The sequence below is a fragment of the Epargyreus clarus genome, unplaced genomic scaffold (assembly GCF_041222505.1).
Source record: "Epargyreus clarus isolate Ecla_fem2 unplaced genomic scaffold, WU_Ecla_fem_2.2 ptg000009l, whole genome shotgun sequence".
Classification (NCBI taxonomy): Eukaryota; Metazoa; Arthropoda; class Insecta; order Lepidoptera; family Hesperiidae; genus Epargyreus; species Epargyreus clarus.
Window position 1 is genome coordinate 7,293,896 of NW_027332217.1, and position 21,733 is coordinate 7,315,628.

At 34.6% G+C, this 21,733-nt stretch overlaps 1 protein-coding gene across 1 annotated transcript; it reads left to right on the plus strand.

The window, feature by feature from the left end:
- The first annotated feature begins 6,591 nt into the window (after positions 1 to 6,591).
- LOC140744678 (uncharacterized) lies at positions 6,592 to 7,035 on the plus strand. Its single transcript, XM_073076288.1, has one exon. It carries the CDS (start codon positions 6,592 to 6,594, stop codon positions 6,898 to 6,900), a length of 309 nt encoding a protein of 102 aa, XP_072932389.1. The 3' UTR covers positions 6,901 to 7,035.
- Positions 7,036 to 21,733: the final 14,698 nt, after the last annotated feature.

Consider the following 21,733-nt stretch of genomic DNA (forward strand, 5'->3'; position numbering starts at 1 on the left):
GCCGGGTCAACTAGTTTTTAATATAGATAAATTAATATTTGTCAAAACTATACAACGAGGAAAACCACGACTTATTAATTATCAATACCATTGTTACATGTTAAAATTGCGGCCTAAATTTGGCCTAATTCACTAATATACACTAGATAAATACTTAAGAATATTTACTCACTTTAAATATTTGTTCAACTTCAACTAACTCCACAGTCTGTATGCATAAAAGCAATAAAACAATAGATGTTATATCGATCGATACATCTAATCTTTTGATAAGTGTAATAAACTGATTATGAAACAAGTATTAGTAATATCCATAAGTCACATATATATGTACCTATAAAATGTTCATTTTATGTGTGTAGTCCTAGTATTACTCACATTACGTATTTTAAAAATCATCGTTATCATTGAAAACACAACTATACGATAAAATTTATTAGTAAGTGATACGACAACAAATACAATTGAAGTCCCTAAAAAATTTCATGAAAGGACAATGCCCACGAAAGTATGGACCGCCGTCCAGGGTTGCATCAAATTGAAACTTGTTGTGGACAATGTATAATTAACCAAATACTACCACCAATAATTCTTTTTTAGATCAGCACCCGGGTTCTGAAGTTATTTACCGAAATGTTACATAACCTCAAAATCGAAAATATCCGACGATAGATTTATGGTCGGTTTTAACTGACAGTAGGTACCTAGAATGTAGTTCGATTAACATATTCCATTTACTTTTAAAGGTAGTAGGTAAAAAAAACCTAAAATAATCCTAAAGACCTAAAATAATGAATTCCGAGAATAAAATACCGCCATTTTAATTTTTAAGAACAACTATCAACATTTCGTCTTTTTTTATCTTAAATGGAACCCCCTTGTTCAAAGAATCTATTCTGATCGAAAAACTATGTAAAAAAATCAAAAAAATAATTTTAATATTACTTTCATTTTGATGCATGAGAAAAATCATTAGTCAAAACACTAATAGATCTTATTGAATTCCGAGTATAAAATTCCGCCATTTTAATTTTTAAGAACAACAATCAACATTTCATCTTATTTTATCTTAAATGGAATCCCCTGTTCAAAGCAACTATTCTGATCGACAAATTATGTAAAAAAATCAAAAAATAATTTTAATATAACTTTCATTTTGACGCATGAGAAAAATCAGTACCAAGAATGGGCATTCTCCTTTAAACTAAGCATTTTCTACAAATTAAAAATCAAAACTGCTTACTCAAATTATTTTAAACTAAGTTGTAAACCGCCCGCGCTTCTCACGGATAAAATAGAATCTCTAATGTCTATTTTTTTTCTCAGTGAACTATCAGGTTTTTGAAGGTGTTAGAACCCTTTATAGTTGGATTCCGTCGGCACCACTGTCACACCTATTTCTGCCTAATAACAGCAGTATTAAGCTTTGCTATGTTCTGATTCGAAGGGTAAGGTAAGGGAGACATACTTTTTCGAGGCGTTCCAGGTTAGTCCTCAGGAGTAGCGGCACATCAGTGGCTGACCTCAGGTAGGAATATTTAATCTCATATGGGGTTGATTACATATGTCCATATGTGTAGATGACATAAATCAACAACAAGATCGTCACACATAAGCCTACTTAAATTACTCATTTAAACTTTTCTCACGATTCACTTTTTCTATCAGTGAAGACCGCATATTAATCCATTCGGTACTCTGTATCATCAACTCAGAATGAAAAGGAACACGTTCCTCATTAACACGTTTTTATTAGCTTGGGTTGTATCTATGTATGTATGTATGTAGCGTAATCTTTGAGCTCAATTTTCATCCGTTTCTAAAAGCTTGATGAATTTAAAACTTTACACACGTATCAAGGACCGATGACAAAGCAATCATTTCATAACAGTTTCCTATCCTAGACTAATTAATACCCCAATTTATAAGTTGGTCCAGACTATAAATTGAATAATAAATAATAGTTTAAAAAAGAAACCTAAAAAACACGCTTTTATTGCTAATCGAACTAAAAAGTAGAAAATAAATCAATCAATCATAATGAATTGCCTCAAAATAAAATGATAATAAAATTTAAATTATTGAAATAATAATTCAATTCAGAGTAAAAAGCGTGTAGTATTTAATATTTAGTTATGGTTACTTTCTATTAAACCGAATGAAAATTAACTGGTAGCGTGTGCCATCATAATAAATATATGTTCATCCCGCAAAATGTTATACTCATAGAATCTTCTAAACTATAAGTCCAATTTACATGCTATAAAGAGCAAATTTTATCTACAATGAACGCTTGATTTTTTGAAACGTATTTATTTTGATAAGGATTAATATTTAGTATCTACTAAAACCATTTTAATATCAACTTAATTTTTGTCTTCTTTTTAAATCACAAAAACAGTTATTGTGGAGTACGCAACGAAGATAGACATATGCCGTCGCGGGATTACTTGTAGACCTTTTTAAAGTGTACAATATAGTAGAACATTATTTTGATTTATCTGGTAGGGTTCAGCCAGTGTTTGCAATGTAAGCACAAAAAATATGTTTATTTACGAAATCTATTAAAATTATCAGTGTTTTTGTACTATGTTATGCATATACTATACATACAAACGTTCCTGTTGAATCACTCTATCTATTAAAAAAACTGCATCAAAATCTGTCGCGTAGTTTTATATATTTAAGTAAATATTGGGACAGAAAGCGGGAAGTGACTTTGTTTTATAATATGTAGTGATGCCTGAATTACGCTTAACATCAACACATTGTTTATTGTGTAAAATGTTTTTTTATTTTTTTGTTAATATAACGGACTACGTCGTTACAAATGAAGCACGATTTTGTTTTTAAATAAGTTATTATAATTTAAAGAACTATAAGGAAACTAAAATATACATATATGTACAGAATATTTATTAGCATTAAAATATCTGAAATACATATTAATAGGTATGTGTGGTAAACATGGTAACTATGTGGTAAATAATCGAGTTATCAATATTAAACATTATGGTAACTTGGTTTTCACATAGGCAATGCTAAATCGTCAAACTTCACAATAATAAAGTTATTAACTTATAGTAGGAATGATATTCTAGGCATAAAAATACATTGTTAACTGATTCGTAAAAAAATAATGCTACTTTCAACCACTGTTATTAAATTAATCACTTATTCATGGTCGTATGGTATTGCTGGTTATGGTGGTGGCGGGTGCGGTGGTCCGTGCGGAGGCCCATGCGGGGGATGGTGTGGCGGTGGCGGATGGCCATGGGGGTGGTGTGGCGGTGGCGGATGGTCGTGGGGATGCGGCGGGTGGCCAGGGAGTGGCGGCGGCATTTCTGAAAATTAAATTACAAATAGAACGTAGGCGGTCAATACTTTCAACCTAGTATGTTGTAAATAACAGAACTTTTGTAATGGTAAACAATAAGTTATCACGTAACGTTAGGTGGGTTTTAGTACACAAAATAATAATATTTTTCTTATACGAACATATATATAAGAAAAATAATGTTGATCAATAAATATTTATTGTACGTACGTAGTTTCCTACTGAAATATTTTAATAGGTACAAATATAACATGTGTGTAACACATTCACTGGAAGACGGAAAGTTGGCAGGAGAAAAAAGTCGTGGTTACATAACATCCGAGAGTGGACCGGAATAGCCAGCGCCGCTGAGCTATTACGCAGTGCTAAAAGCAAAGAGGGTAGCAAGAAGCTGATAGCCAACCTTCAATAGTATGGAGAGGCACTTTAAGAAGAAGAAGAACACATTCACCTATCAATTAAAATACGTAACTAAGTCAATAAGGATTTGTAAAAGATGAATCCATTTCAAAAGATTAAAAGGTTCAAAATCCATTTTCAAAAGGTTAAGCAACTAAATATTAAGTAAAAACAAATATTACCTTTTTATTTTGGATTGGTGACTGGTAACTGATTTCCTAATGGATTACTCTACTATTTATATGTTCGCGGTCCATCAGATCTTATCGTATCAATAACCGAACGATTGGCTTTGGTACCATGTCGGTACCTATTTTGTAATATCAACTCGCTCCTGCCCAACACTTAGATAATACGGCTTAATCACCCCATAAATGTGGTATTACTAACGCTAATGCAAACTATGATTAATAGAACAATAACAATTACCCAAATTGCCCAATATTATTATCTGTACGTCACAATATGGAATAAACATTGGCGAAATTCGTATACTATCGCTACCGTATCATATTTGCCTTATAATCAAAATACAATTGTATCCAATCATAATCATAAGTATTTTTTTTAATATAAGAGTAGCAGACGAGCATTCAGTCCACCTGATGATAAGTGGCTACTGCCGCCCATGGACATCTGTAATCAACTCCAGATAGGATGATAGAATACCTGAGGTCGGCCACAGATGCGCCGCTACCCCTGAGGGCTAAGCTGGGTCGCCTCGGAAAAGTCTGTCTCCCTTACCACACCCTTCAAAGCAGAACACCTTTAAAAGTTGTTCAAAAGTATCCGTATTTCTCGTGATATTTGTCTTAAATAAATAAAAAAATGTATATCAGAAGCGCTCATAGTTGTCAACCCATAAGTGTCCCATTGCTGGGCACGGGTCTCCTCTCACAATGAGGTCATAGTTCACCGCGCTGGCCAATTGGTAGACTTCACATACGAGTATCTTTTCTCAAAGGTATGTAAAAACTTTTTTTAATATCAGGTATGCAGGTTTCCTCACGATGTCTTTCTTCACGGTTAAAGCAAGGGAATATTTTTCTATTAAAAGGTCTCGTTTCCAGGTGTTCTACAGAGTGTGTAAGCTATGCTTTATCAAAGGGGTTCGTGATAATTACAGGGGGAACGGATTCGGGGTCGAGGTGGTAGTAAAATATTAAAGTAGAAAACTGAGTAATAAGTAAGTTTTGTTCAAAAATTCATTAAATATTTATGTACCTGTTATAGTAAATTGTGCCGAATTAATCTACTAGTGATAACGTGTAATTCTAAAAACAGGAAATACTTTTTTTATTTCGCCGATAAACACAATGTTTTTCTGAACTATTCCCACACCCCGCGCCCCTTAGTATTGGTTAGAAATGATTTCAGTGTTATTGTCTAAAAATGTTAAAGTTATTATCAGAAATCTATTTAGTTACTATGAAAGCCACAAGTACTCGTATATGAAATACAGCAGTTAATTACCGGAACAGTGAATCATACAATGTTTGTAAAGAATTACTTATATACCAGAAATACCTATATACTCAATTACTCACGTGTCGAGATCCACTTAAATCCTTACGTGTTATCATTTCCACGAAGCGAATCGATATCAGCAAGATTACGAATGGACAATCGATAAAAACACCCCACATTTTTTATCAGTTCCAGTTTTATACGAATACTAAACACGCGAGCTATCCAATTTGTTTTGAAAGGATACATAGCTTATCAGTTCTTTGTGTAACCAAATCTAAACAGGTATTTTATTTTTTACATTTATTTTGTTCTATTTTATAAGAGATCTAAATTGAGAGAGAAGTGATTTTGAAGGTGGTGGAAACCTTTGTGATTCGACACTGCAGGCGCCATCGCTACACCTATTTCTACCTAATAACAGCAGTTTTAAGCGCTGATGTGTTTTAATTTCATGGGTGTAATAAAAGGAACGTAACCGAGGCATTCTAAGTTAGTCCACCAAACTTCTTTATACTTAAAACACAGTAGCTTAACACTGTTGTTTTAAGATTGTAATAGGGCTGGAGGTTGTGTCTTCAGTGTCGAACCGCGGAGGGCTCTACCTTTATGTTACCAACTTTTAGTAACAAATATCAACAATATATTGTGTTACAGTTTTGAAATCAAAATATTTTTTACAAACGTATATAAATGTGATAAATTCGTCGGCTAAATTCAAGATTTACTTGACAATAATGTATATATTATTTGGCCGGCTATTAGAACCTGAGTTGAGTTGAGCGTGGTTTCATTCCACTAATGCACGATGTGGATTATTCGACGTTACATTTAGCTTTAGTAGGTCAACGAATCCGGTCATCATCTGATAAATCACCTCCATTTCAAAGCGGTTCTTTATGTTACATACGAGCTTCTGCTCCCAAATTCGCCTGCGTATTGATAAATTTATTTATACATTTTTAAGATTCCTAAAATATATTCATTCAAGCACGACCATACATATGTTACAGCTTTTGAGTACAAGGTTACCTCTTACTTATTCATACTCTTCAAATCACTACAATTTATTACTGTTTTTGTTAAGCAGAAAGAGATAACAGGATTACTTTTAGGCAATTTTAGAAATGTTTTTAATAGTCCAGGATAGTTGAATTTAAGAGTTACGAGTTTAACAGTTACGACAGTTGAATTTAACAGCCACATACTCGTACATGCAAATGCAAATGTTAGTGCGTTATAAAAAGCATTCTTTACAAATGATCAGAGTATAGGTGTACTGATGTACCGTTTACTTGTTTTAATGCGACCAAAATTAGGTCTTATTTCCTGCTTCATTTAAATTTAAATTTCGTTAAAGAAACTAAAATGACTTAATTTTTTCAGCAATGCCACCACCTCATTCGATGCCATGCGGACCCCACTGTGGGACAGGGTACGGCTGCGCGCCCCACTGCTACCACCGCAATCAAGTGATGCGGCCACCACCTCACAATCCGTACCCGCCCCACCACTACCCACCACACCACCACCCGCACCCGCCGCCGCACCACCCGCCGCACCACCCGCCGCACCACCACCCGCCACCGCCGCATCACCACCCACCACCGCCGCACCACCCGCACCACCCGCCACCACCACATCGCCCGCCGCACCATCACAATCCCAATTGGATGCCTGACTCAATGCTACGTTAAGACTTGTAAGATCTGCGTTAATGTAAGGACGCTCCTTCAACAGAAATGTTACCTGTAATGTAACCGTTCAGATTCGAGCATTACATCAGTGAGTAAGAAGAAGTGGCCATTACAATACGCAACCCGTAATGGTACAATTTGTAACATTGCAGTATTGTAAGAATCCGTGACATTGCGTGACGATTTTATTTTAAAATACATACGCAAATTTGGATTGCTCAATTAAGCGAATGCTCGTCAGTGAGAGATACGGTATTGTGACGTAATGCTCATAACCGAATCTTGGATTTTTACATTACAGGCGAATGTTCAGGTGAGGGAGCACCTTAAAGCTCTTGTGACAATTTTTACGTTTTTGTATATTATGAAAGTAGGTATAATCGGTTGATTAACTAATAGTTTGCATATTTTTCATATATTTTCCAAATATAGGTATGTCGACAAACTACAGCCACTCTACCTTATGTGGATTACAAAATCAGTGTTCTCTTTTATTTTGCAATTATTTTACCTACGTTTTGTAATGCGTGGAGTGTTCAAAACACAACATTTATCAGATCTGTATCAAAAAAGGCCTATCTGTGATAGAGACCCATTTACATATTGCGTTATATATGTTTATATATTATGATATTGTATTGTAAATAATGTTTTCTGAAATTAAATCTGCTATCAACTAACAAATCGTTATTTCATTTTACAATGTTTCAAATGTTTTTACTTATTTACAAGAAATAAAACATGAACAAAGAAATAAAATATAATCTTAATAAATTAATTTCTAGATTTCACAAAAAAAATGTATTAAAAGTTATCAAATTTGTAATTAACATTCCGATTAAAATTAATTTGTTTTTATCTTATCATACATTTGAAGAACTAATCTCAAGCTTTGTTATTATTATAGGTATTTTTAATCAAACTAGCATTTGCTCGCACTATTAATAAAATAAGTGCGCAAAAAAATATGTCATTCAATTTATTGGACTCTAAGTACAAATAAATACATAAAACGGATTGCCTAATCCATTAATCATTACTTCCAGGGTTAAACGGCCAGTCAGTAACCCTTTCAACTTTCCATATATCTTACTTCACAAAAAAGCAAAAAATATAAAATTTTATATTTGTACACAAACTGAGGCCGTCCCGACCAATTTATTTGCGACAAGTTACTAGTTTCAAAAAGTAATCAACTTAGTAATTATTTCGTCGTTTTCTCCAAGGGAAATAACTAGAAAGCAATCCGCGTCCTTATTAAGAAAGTTTTTCCTTATAACAAGATTACGTACGCCACATGTGTTGGATAGTAGTTGGTAGTTCGTACAAGTGTCGTGAGTCAAAAAGGTCTAATATCTTTTACAAAATTTCTAGACCACAATCTGATCAATAGTTGATTTACTGTGAGTCTTCGCGGGTACGACTACCTTACTATGTAGATTAAGTATAGAATTTAACTATATAAGAGTATCAGACGAGCATGCACTCCAGGCGGACTGCATGCTCGTCTGCTAGTATTAGCCACTTACCATCAGGTCATTTGTAATATTGTAATCAACCCCACATAAGAATATTGCCAATTGGAATATTTACTACCGGATCGGAACATGGTTACGTAAAGACACCTATATAATCTTGTTCAGAACTTCATATAATTATTATCTTCAATTTGTTGATGAAATAGATAAAATAAAACAAAAGCGTATTTTGCTTTACCTTTTTAATCTTATCTTAGTAAATTGATAAAACATGTATTGCAAGCCAATTTGTAGGTAGAATGAATCATTGCTTCAATCAATAACAATTCTAATAATTTCGATAATGTAATTTTTTTGCGTACCAATAAACACGCAATAACATTTCCATGACTAGAAGAAAAGTAATCGAATGTATAGTCTGATTCATAATTAGGTGTCCAAAATGTAAACAAAGAAATATAATTGTCAAAATACGATTACAGGTATTGCAAACCCCTTACAAATTAACAAGAAACGAAAACTTTCACAAACTCAACAAAAAACAATAACTTAATAACTGCACACAATTAAAAAAAAACGCGCAATGAATACTAGAAACGAATAATATCCCGATTGTGTTACCATTATCACAATTTAATTTTCGACCATAAATCTTGTTTTTTATTATTATTACTGTATGAAATAAAATTTAATTAATATAAATATTGGAAAATGTGAATTGATTTTAATTTATTTAGATTATTATTTTATTATCATTGTATTCATTTAATTTTGTCAAAAATAAGAATCTATCATTTGAAACATATTTTCTTGATAGGTCAACACCTTTGTTTACATTTTGGACACCTAATTATGAATCGGACTATAGTTATTATAACACTTACCACATAAAGTATCCTGTAAATGTGGTAATTATAACCAATTGTATAATTTTCATCCTTCGTCCGAAGTTCGAATCAAATGTAACTCACTTCTGATTTTTAGAAGTTATGTCGGTAGTAGAAATTAATTATGTTAGTAATCTATACTAATATTATAAAGAGGAAAGGTTTGATTTTTTGTTTGTTTGTTTGAAATGAATAGGCTCCGAAACTACTGGACCGATTTTAAAAATTCTTTCACCATTCGAAAGCTACATTATCCACGAGTAACATAGGCTATATTTTATTTTGGAAAAAAATAGGGTTCCGTAAGATATTTCAGAAAAGTTACTTATATTGCGTACGCTGCCTGAACTAGAACTAAAAGATAGAACCATAAAATGTTCTAATTAATTGTAGATCTTTAGAATATAGATTTATTTTATGATGTAGATCCGCAATAAGAACTGATTTTTTGATATTCCACCGTTGAGGGGGTTAAATAGGGGTTGAAAGTTAGTATGAAAATCCGTCAATTTTAAACTAAACTCGATGATAATTCAAATTTAGCTTACTGATTTAAAATAATAAAAATCTAATTAAAGAGTTTTTCCAAAATCAACCCTTAAGGTGGTTAAATAGGGGTTGACAGGTTATTTTAAAATTTGCCATTTTGGAAGTCAGCACTGTGAAAGTTAGCCATTGCCTTACTGGTTAGATATAGTGCAACTTTAATTCTACCGTTTTTGGAAAATCAACCTTTACGTGGGTTAAATAAGGGTTGTAAGTTTGTATGAAAGTCCCCCAGTTTTAATGTAAACTGTATAAAAATCGGTTGAAAATAGGGATTGAAAGCTTATTTTAAAATTTGCCAATTTGAAAGCCAGTACTATGAAAGTTAGCCATTACCTTACTGGTTAGATATAGTGGAACTTTAATTCTATTTAGGGGAAATCAACCCTTATGTGGGTTAAATAAGGGTTGTAAGATTGTATGAAAGTCCCCCAGTTTTAATGTAATCTCTCTGAAAACCGGTTTTTGGCTTTTCGGTAGAAAATAATTAAATACCTATTTCATTATTTCTAGAAAATCATCCCTTAAGGTCATTTAATAGGGGTTGGAACTTTTTTTTATAATCCGTTAATTTGGAAGGAAGCATTATGAAAGTTATCATGAGATACAATGTAGCATCTGAGTCATTGTTTTTATTAGATCAACCCTTGAGACGGCTATAAAAGGGTGTACGCTGTATGCCGTTCTATTTACTCACCTGTATCAGCATTTTTAGCTCACCAGAGTGGTGAGTACAAATCAACCCCATCAGGGTACTATAAGTAAAGAAAGTTTCTTTAAAAACCGTTATTGAAGTTATAATTCTTTTGGCGTGTCTGGATAAAGAACAAAGTGCAGAGAGGTTTAGTGTAGGGCGATATTCTACGGGCCGCCGTAACGTATAACGTTTTTGTTTAATACTAGCTTTCAGAAATTAGCTGATGAAATATTTATTGATACATATGTACATAGGAATGTTTTGATAAAATAATTGTTATAAGGTATATGTATTATACGTGAATCTTTTAGGTTCGAAGTTAGAAACGAAATTTCCGACAGGTCTGTTCACACGTAAGCACAACTACACCACAATGTGAACGGGTATAAATGTCATATATGATAATGCGTAATTTTATTCACATGGAGCATTTTGGTATACTGATTACATCCCAACCACTTGGATACATTGCTTGCCGACATTTTGTTCTTGCCGTGGGGTATAGTTGTGGTTATACGTGGATTAGTGATGGTGAAGTGGTAGACACATAGACTTTGGATTAAAATTTTGGGCTAGAACAGAGCTAGAGTATCCCCTGCCTGTAGTAAGAGACTAAAGGGGGACTTCTGGGGTTGCGGCAATTTTGGGAGCTCTATCCGCCCAGCCAGCGACGTTGAAAAAAACCACTGTATGTGAGGCCGCTTACCTTAAGCTAAGCACCAAAAGTTGTGAGGGTTTTAGTGCGTTAACAACTTGCCATACGGTTGACACCAAACAGTTGCCATACGGTTCCCATGAATACGTTTGTGTTTTGTTTTTCACATACCAAGGGATAGTTATGATTTTTGCATAGTGGTTAGTACTTTATGGATCGGAGAATAACACGGACGGTTCCTATGAAATAGTGTAAATAATGATTATTGTATCCTACATGAAACTTATATTTTAACGAAATTTAATTACAGGCCACTAATTAAAGTTTTAGTGTATGTTTCTGAAGAAACCTTGACCAATTTAGGTACACAGTGACGAAAAAATTATGAAATAAAGCAATTACAGTTATTTGTATGTCATATTCTATTTTTGTACGCGGGCGAAGCCGCGGGTTCTGCTAGTAAGGTATAATAATATCGAGAAAGGTGGAAATATTATAAGGAACCTATACCCAATAATATATACTCGTGCGTATATTTGAAGGTGGTAGAACCATTTGTGGTTCGAATCCGGCGGCACCACCGCCACACCTATTTCTGCCTTATAACAGCAGTGTTAAGGGCTGCTGTGTCCTGGTTTGAATGGTGTGGTAAGGGAGACATACTTTTACGAGGCTTTCCAGCTTAGTCCTCAGGGGTAACGGCGCATCTGCGGCCGACCTCAGGTGGGAATATTTAATCCTGTCTTGGGTTAATTACAGATGTCCATGGGCGGCAGTAGCCACTTACCACCAGGTGGACTGCATGCTCGTCTGCTACTCCTATATTATAAAAAAATACTCATAGCAAAGAATTGGTGATATTAATGATGCATAACTTGGAAAATCACACGCATTACATAAAATTCCATAACATCCAACCATAGCATGTTTGAAGGTGGTAGAACCCTTTGTGGTTCGACTCCGGCGGCACCACCGCCACACCTATTTCTTCCTAATAACAGCAGTGTTAGGCGCTGCTGTGTTCCGGTTTGAAGGGTGTGGAAGTAAGGAAGACAGACTTTTCCGAGGCGTTCCAGCTTAGTCCTCAGGAATAGCAGCGCATCTGTGGCTGACCTCAGGTAGGAATATCTAATCCTATCTGGGATTGATTACAGATGTCTATGGGCGGCAATAGCCACTTACCATCAGGTGGATTGCATGCTCGTCTGCTACTCCTATAATATAAAAAAAAAAATCTGACTATATTATTTGAGACACCGTAATTAGCATGACTTCTCCTTAAGTATATTCTTGATAAGTATTATTGATTTACAATCGTATCAAAACATTAAGTACCTATTACCAACTACCTAATTACGAAGAATGGCCACGTGATTCACCTGTTGTACGACATTTAGGCAGACTACAAACGTTCAAACTGTAACTTACCTACTAATATTATAAAGGCGATCTTTGTAGCGGCGAGAGTTTGTAGGAAGTGCACAAAATAATGCTATAAAAAAGCTTTCTTCTTTAATAGTCCCACATTCGTATTTTTCTTAATCTTAAGAGGCTTGGACACATACAAAGATGAACACACTAAAACCTAGACCCAGAACAGAAATTTAATTTCATCATTTAGATAGATATATTAGACAGATTGTCTAAGATCGAACCTAGGATCCATAGCATATTGCCTGCTTAATTGTTAATGATTCGATTATTAAAACCTCATTTATATCTAAAACATTTATAAAATTACTCAAAAACTACGTATATCAATAAGTAGTAGAATTTTATTGCGATTTTTTGACTTTAAGTGAGACTTATAAGACTTTAAGAAGATTGAGGCCAGTGGTTGCATTCATTAACTAAGTTTGTAAATAAAGTCTTAAGTACTTACTCTGCTGGTTTGTTGCACAGCTGTAGTTTTCATAAATACTATTTAAATTGTAAGTCAGTTAAGGGGTCGTTCAAGTATTACGTAAGCAGATTTATTACAATTATTTACCCCCCCATCGCCCTTGTCAGCAAAAGTAAGAAAAGCTCTTACCCGTTCCCCTATGCTTACGTAATCATTATTCAATTAATGTATTGTTTTTTTTTATATTATAATTATAATGTTATAATTATAATTTTTAAAAATGCCTAAACGTATGCATGATTTGCGGGAATCCCCGAAAATGCGATTCGCTTTCAAGTAAAGCCAATGTGAGGGTTGCCATTCGTGTAAACAAGTAACAAACTACCGCTGACGTATCATCATCTAGACTCCCCTACCCCCCATGTCATCCAAAATAAGCAAAGCAAAGACCCCCCGCCCCCTAAAAGCGCTTACGTAATACTTGAACGACCCCTAATATAAATAAGAAAATAGATCGCGTATAATTGATGTATACGCAATTGTAAATGGAGTTTATTATGTTAAAAATATGACGATAAATACTCATAGAAGTAGTTGAAGTGCAAACGGAACTGTCACTTAATTTAGTCACCTAATTTTATAATATAGAAATAGGAAAAGAGCATATAGTGTACCTGATTACAAGTGGCTACTACTACCGCTGTAATCGAATCCAGATAAGATTAAGATTCCTACCTGAGGTCGGTCACAGATGCGTTGCTGAAATCTAAATTGGAACGCCTCGGATTAGTATGACGATTACCCTTCATAGTAGCACATAATACTGCTGTTAGAAACGGTGGTGGTGCCCCTGGAGTCAAACTACAAAGGCTTCTACAAAAGGGTTCGGTTACAGACACCAATGGAGTCTACCAAGGGTTTCAGAAGCTCATGTATGTATATAAATAGTTGCAATAACTATTTTATCCACCCCAATCTTTAAAAGATAAGATATACCAATTACAGAATTAACAAAATAATAATAACGATAGACATGTGAAGTTATCAGCTTATACATGTTATAGATGGTATATTATGTTATTACTAGTAATGTAAGACTACACTTAGATTTTTTTCCTTATAGTACAATATAGGTTAAAAGTAAAGTTGCACCCAAAAACAAGTAACCAATTTCCTAACCTAAAACCATTAACTTTGGAGTAATAAAACCGCAAAACGATTACATTTAACATTAACGAGAAAGCTACATGTAAATTGAAGTACGTCCATTAAATAATTTACGGCGATCCATCGCTATCAATCGAGGAGCAAACGCATAAATAGTGAACACGTACTCGTAACATCACTTGGCTGTAGGGTTACCACATTTCAATTTTTTCTTTTAATTTATCTAACCATGTATAAATTCACTTATTATACATGTAGATTATAAGGCCAAACCATAGATTAGTAAATATATCTCACCGTCTTGTAATTGAAGGATGCCACAAATGGCAAACATAACGATGGCTGACGGTTTTCCCGTTACGTCTCCGACTGTCATGGTGTAATTCACGCGGAACAATGCCGACATGTACAGCTAAATGGTAACACGAAATCGAAGAAAAAGTGCGGAGAAATATCGTTTCATTCGTAAATGTTCTAAAAACTACATTTTTTTATATTTTTCAAACACGAAAATAGATAACAGTGTCAATTTCAATTGTTAGCACTGGTTACATTTCTTTGTTAGGAGTGGGCAATATTTACTAATCTAGGGTCCAGACAGACAATATTATTATGCTGTAAATAGATTTTTTTATATATAACATATAGCAGACGAGCATGCAGGCCACCTGATGGTAAGTAGCTACTGCCGCCCATGGACATCTGTAATCAACACTAGATAGGATTAGATCCTACCTGAGGTTGGTCAGGTCACACCTTTCAAAACAGACTTTTATGATGCAGAAATAGGGGTGGCGGTGGTGCCGCCGGAGTCAAACCACAAACACATTTCAATATTTTCTTTTAATTATCTAACCATGCATAAATTCACTTAAAATATTTCTCTTTCAATAATAAATCCATTTCCAGAAAGAATTTCATGTAGATTATAATTCCAGACAGACAAATTTATTCTACTGTAAATAGATGACACGTTGTTGTCATCCAAAAACAGTCAAGATATCTTTTTCTTAATGCTATAATTACATATTTGAGAGGTGTATTAAAAATATATACGAGTAGTTAAACAGTACTATGCTCCAGTATATATTTTTACCACCTCCGTCCTCCATATACTTCGAATTCAGTATATAGATACAAACAAGTTTTGTAAATCAGTCATTATTGTTAGCATATGTAAAACCGACATAAAAATACATCTAAAATAAGTCAGGATCAGTTGATATTAAATATTGTTTTGTAATTACTGTCAAATCCAGGTAATAGCCATATAAAATCCACGGAATTTTACAACAATACCACTTTATGTAAAAAAATCCTCGTGGCCGTTTAAAATCTGGTGGTCGGTATTACAATAATACTTGTTATAACAAAAAATATCCTCGTTTTCATAATCCTATCTCGGTTATATTTTTTCTAATGATATTAGCAACCCTAACCAATGCAGTGTTGGTCGTGAGTTACGGTTATGGCGGCCACTTCCGGTGGCTCGTGCCCTCCAATATCCGGTGGTTTTTCATCATATGTTTTGATTTTTTTTATAAATTATTTTAATCGCATTGTGCAGTTATTTTATGACCTTAAAATAGGAACATTTGCGCCATAAATATGAGTATGAAATACATTAGTAGTTTCCATATTTAAATTAAAGCTATAAAGAATAGCCGATGTCGTATGCAAGTCTCCACGGAAACATCTGTCCTCATTTCATCAACCTCAATTAGAAACGGAATTCTATCTCATGCTTCTCACAAGTATTCCCCGTAAGGAATAAGTTGGGGTGCCTCATACAAGTCTAATCAATTAATAATCACATTCTTTAAACCAGAACACAACAGCGCTAAACACTCTCGTTATTAAAACCTCCCATTCAACTGACTTAAACATTAATATATTTTTAATTTATATAGATAAATAAGCATGCAATCCATCCGATGGTAAGTAGTCACTACCGCCCTTGCTCATGTCTAACCAACTACACATATGACAGGGGTTGCTTATGTTACTTGCACTCAATTATAGATGCAGTCCTGAAGACTAAGGTCCTCACATAAGAATCACAACCGTAATAATACTTTCTAGTAAAATCTTTATACAGCATCACACGAGCTACTGACGGTTATGGCGGACGTCCACTTCCGGTAGCCCTTGCCCTCCAATATCCGGTGCCATGAGGCCAGCTGTCGGACTTTTTATCAGCTTTTTTTTCATACTTCCGTTCTATCTTTTCTATACTGACAATAGCCGAATACTCAGTTGGTATATTTTGATAAAATAAATCCTGAAAATGTATTCAATGTTTTTCAAAAGGTAGGTATATACAAATATGACGTATTGTAAATGAAATTCTGGAGTATCCAGAAAAGGATTGTGAGGCCTCAAATCTTACAGCAGCAGACATGCAACTTTTAACATCGGCAATTAGCGATTAGGCGACTTGCTACTATTGATTGAGATATGAAAAACTTACGTTTTTGAAACTGTACCCTTACCATGAGTTTTTACGTTTCGACAAATATGACTATTTTGGTATTTGTTTACGTATTGGTCCATACTATTTCCAAGTTCTGACATAATCCGCTAGGTGCGCTGATTGGAAATTGTATGGGCAAATACGTAAACAAATACCAAAACAGGAATATTTGTCAAAACGTAAAAACTCCTGGTAAGGGTCCTTATAGAGTGCACTAATTATTTTTAGCGTGTGGTACATACTGTCGTAATCGTAATCTAAAGGGAAGACAACTCTAAAAAAAGGGTTTGAACTTTTTCTAAGCGTCAAATGTTGTCCCGTGGATCTGCTATCTTATAGTCGGTGCTTCTAATAATTCTACGGTAAGCCACTAGTGAATGTATAAATGCAACATTTTTTCTTTACTTTGTACGTATATAGTTGAAACCTTACATATATAGCTCTTTGATTGATCGATAATCTTAAGACCTTTGGGGAGAGTCTGTTTCGCTATAAAAGCTCTTAAAATCTTACAACAAACCATTAGCAAATAATTTTTGTCATGTAACGTTCGAAAACTGAATATAGTTTTGGATTTCAAAAAGTATTTATCTGACACTCCAGCTCCAAGTGAACACCAACTTCAATTTTAACTGTAAATCCTATTTCAAAGGCCGAGTAATGCAGACAGAGCGCCAAAATTGCTTTGAAAATATAACGAGTGTGTTCATGAAACACCTATTGGAATAAAAACCAAATAAGCTTATCAGTGTGACATTTAAGAGGAGTAGAGAACTGGGAAAAGAGGAATGCAGAACAGAGATTCAAAGGTTACTAAAGGTACTAAAATAAAAAAATGTAAACTAAAAAGTTGATTAGCTTTTAGTGCGATTGTTTAGAATGTCAAGTTTTCTCTACGCTTTCCTCGGTTTCGTAAAAAAAGTATTTCGTATTCTATATTGGTATATTATTAACCTATTAGTTGATAGGTTGAAGACTGCTGTGTTCTGATTTTAAAGGTGTATCAGGTGACGACTCTTTCTTGTCTTTATATTAGTACGTACCTCGTATTTCTTTATGATAACGAACGTTGGTACCTCGTTATTAAGAAGAAACGTACCTACTTAGTCCTGAGGCGGATTAATTGTTTAGGCAGAATTGACTAAAATCGACCAGTGGTACTAATAGTACCAGTGACCACTCACTACTATATCAATACTAAATACTACGATATTTTTATGAATAAATGTGTCCAAGAAAATTGGGTATCCATTTCTCAACGTATTATAAGTACTTATACAAACAATTTATTAAGAGCTCAAAAAGGGCTTTCATAATTTGAATAAGAATAACAAACAAGGTATCTTTTCACATTTCTATTCATAAGTAAGGTAAATTAAATTTGACGAAACGACCCTAACTGACGAAGAGCGTTATAAATTTAATAATCTGCTACGTTGTACAGGAAAAATATAGGAAGCGTCTTATTACCGTATTTAATTTAACGTCGACTCGTTTTTGTCCCGGTTCTAGACGAGTCGCTTCTCTTAGTAAGAGGGATTTGGGCTATAGTGCCCCCCGCTGGCCAACTGTATGTTGGACTAAGTTGAATGTGGTAGAACCCTTTGTGGTTCGACTCACACTACCGCCACACCTATTTCTGCCTAATAACAACAGTGTTAGGCGCTGCTGTGTTCCGTTTTGAAGGGTGTGGTAAGGGAGACACACTTTTCCGAGGCGTTCCCCAGCTTAGTCCTTAGGGGTAGCGGCGCATCTGTGGCCGACCTCAGATAGGAATATCTAATTCTATCTGGGGTTGATTACAGATGTCCATGGGCAGCAGTAGCCACTTACCATCAGGTGGACTGCATGCTCGTCTGCTACTCCTTTATATCGCTACCTGCTACTCCTATTATATAAAAAAAAACTTGGCAGGAGTGCGTATTGGACCAATGTACACTTGACCAGAGTGCGTATTGGACTAATGTACCTACACTTGACCAAAGTGTGTATTGGACTGATGTGCCCTTGGTCAGTGTGCGTATTGGACTAATGTACACTTAACCAGAGTTTGTATTGGACTAATGTACACTTGACCAGAGTTCGTATTGGACTAATCTACACTTGACCAGAGTGCGTATTGGACTAATGTACACTTGACCAGAGTTCGTATTGGACTAATGTACACTTGACCAGAATTCGTATTGGACTAATGTACACTTGACCAGAGTGCGTATTGGACTAATGTGAACTTGGCCAGAGTGCGTATTGACTAATATGCACTTAGCCAGAGTGCGTATTGGACTAATGTGCACTTGGTTAGCGTGGTATACCAATACTATTCAGACTTATGTAACAGTGAGGCTTAGTGGTTAAATAACGGTCTCTCAATCAAACGTCCAAGGTTCAAATCTGAGCCAATTAGAGGTGCCATAGATTTGAGCCACGGGTTCCGCAATTTAAAAGCTGCATTTAAAGCCACTATAGCTACGAAGCTTCTAATTGTCGTATTTAATTTAACAATTATCATGAAATTGTATGAATGACTGAACCTACATATGTTTAACCACAAACAGAATTATGTGGAAGAACAACTCATATTGTTGTGGTTTATACAAAAGCATTTATTAAAAGCAAAACACCACAATATTTTCGGCATTTAAATATTTTATTGATGTGAAGCAAAAATTTTAAATGATAAAGTTAATTTCTGAAACGATTTTATATTCACGGCATAAGGCCGTTACCTCACTAGCGTTTGCCGAGCGTTTGTCTATGCATCATGTACATAAACGCATTGCTTACGAATCGTCTCTACATGGTTCCGTTACATGTTGTACAATCATGCTCAAAATCTATTTTCTATACAGTTTAATAAAATAATATGTTATTGATTAGGCAAGATATTTTATTTTCCGTTAACGTAATTTGGTTTAAGTACCCAAACGAATAATAGTGTTTGTGGGAATCCATTTGGTCATTATTTGTATGGTGTTTGTTCTCCAACGCTTGCTGGATTATGCGACTCTACCGTTGCGTTTGGCACGCGCTCTCCGAATGCCGCATTCGCGCAGTCTTGAGAATCGCTAGTAGGGTAACAGCCTAGATTGATGCAATACTTATTTTACAAACAGCAAGTGAATGTTGACAGACATTTATTTATGTGATATATCAAAAGAAATTTATATACAAATAAAACCTTTTACGACACTTTGATGAAAACAGAAAAGATACATTAAAGTAAACAGTACCTACATACGTGAGATGAAATAAATAATATAAAAGTTAAATGAAGGCTCACTTCAATGACATAAACAGATTTTTATATGATAATTATTTAAATACATTTTATTCATATGAGTATTAGTTATGCAATTTATAAATACAAATCTTTTTGGGGCTGGAACAAAAACATAATAGAAAAGGCATATCGAAGTCGTTAACTCATTACTGTCCCACAGCTGGGCAGGGATCTTCTCTCAGAGTGAGAAAGGTTTAGGCCATATTCCACTACGGTTACCAAAGAAGAATTGGTAAACTTTACGCATCTTAATGAACATTTTTATAGGTACATATGTAGTAGGTTTCGTGATGATATCTGCTTTCACTGTCAAAACAAATGATACACACTAGCTTGATAAGCTCAGACGTGCCTGGGATTCGAACCTCGAACCCCAATATCTTAAACCTTAGGCTATAACTTATTTCATCCTTTAAAGCTAACTGAAAACATAATAGAAAAGCATATTAAAGAAAACAGAAATAACTCGCCCTCTGACAAGGCGCGCGTCTCCTCGCTTAAATATTTAGGTACGTTCCCCGTCTTGATAACCCCTTTAAACATTTAAACTGTAACCCCGTCGTGCGTAAGAAACGACGCAATTTACATTATCAAAATTTAGACAGGTACGCAAACAAGCTTCGTAGTTATAGCTGCTACACCGCTAGTTTACACTTAATTACACTGAAGTTTTAGTGTTCCGTGTGTTAATTTTCCTTTTTTATCCGACTTTTATTCCGACGTTTTTTGGCCGTGTGTATGTATGTCTCTTTCTTTGACACACCCTACAGTTCAAATAGCTTGATGGAGTTTAACGTATAATGTTATTAAAATTTAGACAGGTACGCAAACAAGCTTCGTAGTTATAGCTGCTACACCGCTAGTTTACACTTAATTAAACTGAAGTTTTGGTGTTCCGTGTGTTATTTTTTCTTTTTTACCCGACTATGGAGGGTAATGTTTTTCGGGCGTATGTATGTCTCATTCTTTAACACGCTCTACAGGTTAAATGGCTTAATGGAGTTCAATATATAATGTTATCAGAATTTAGACAGGTACGCAAACAAGCTTCGTAGTTATAGCTGCTACACCGCTAGTTTACACTTAATTAAACTGAAGTTTTGGTGCTCCGTGTGTTAATTTTTCTTTTTTACCCGACTATGGAGGGTAATGTTTTTCGGGTGTGTGTATGTCTCATTCTTTAGTACGCTCTACAGCTTAAATGGCTTGATGGAGCTTAAAATAATATGTAGTGTTGATGGATTCGTCTAAATTGTGAGAGTGACATAAGCTAATATGTTTTTAAGCTGTCAGATTTTTTGTTTTTAAATATTTTTCTAGTTACATACATAGCCTTCATACATACATACCCTTCCCCAAAACGTAACATTGCTTCTAGCCAAAACTTATCTTGTGTTATATGTGTGCAGTATATTATTAGCACAAACATAACCTTTTCTAGTAGAAGTTTGCGCTATCGCTTTTAGGATGTCGATATCTAAACTTGAAAGGAGCAAAGCCGAATAAAGACGTGGAAGGTTGAGGAAATATTTTTCAAAATCTCCCATATCTTCTGGCTCTGGCACCGATTATCATTTATTCCGCTCTATAGCTAACTCTTAACGGGAAAAACTGCAGCTTTCCGGAAAAAGTATTTGAGGTCGTTCTTTGTCCACGAACTTTAAAATTGAATGATGAAGCTTTGCGGAAAATATTACTGGCGAAGGAACATTCGAAATTTTCGGATTTTTTCAATAATTCAATTTAAAGTACGGTTTTTATACGACAGAATGTTTACAATTTTTAATGACGTTAATACAATATCCAC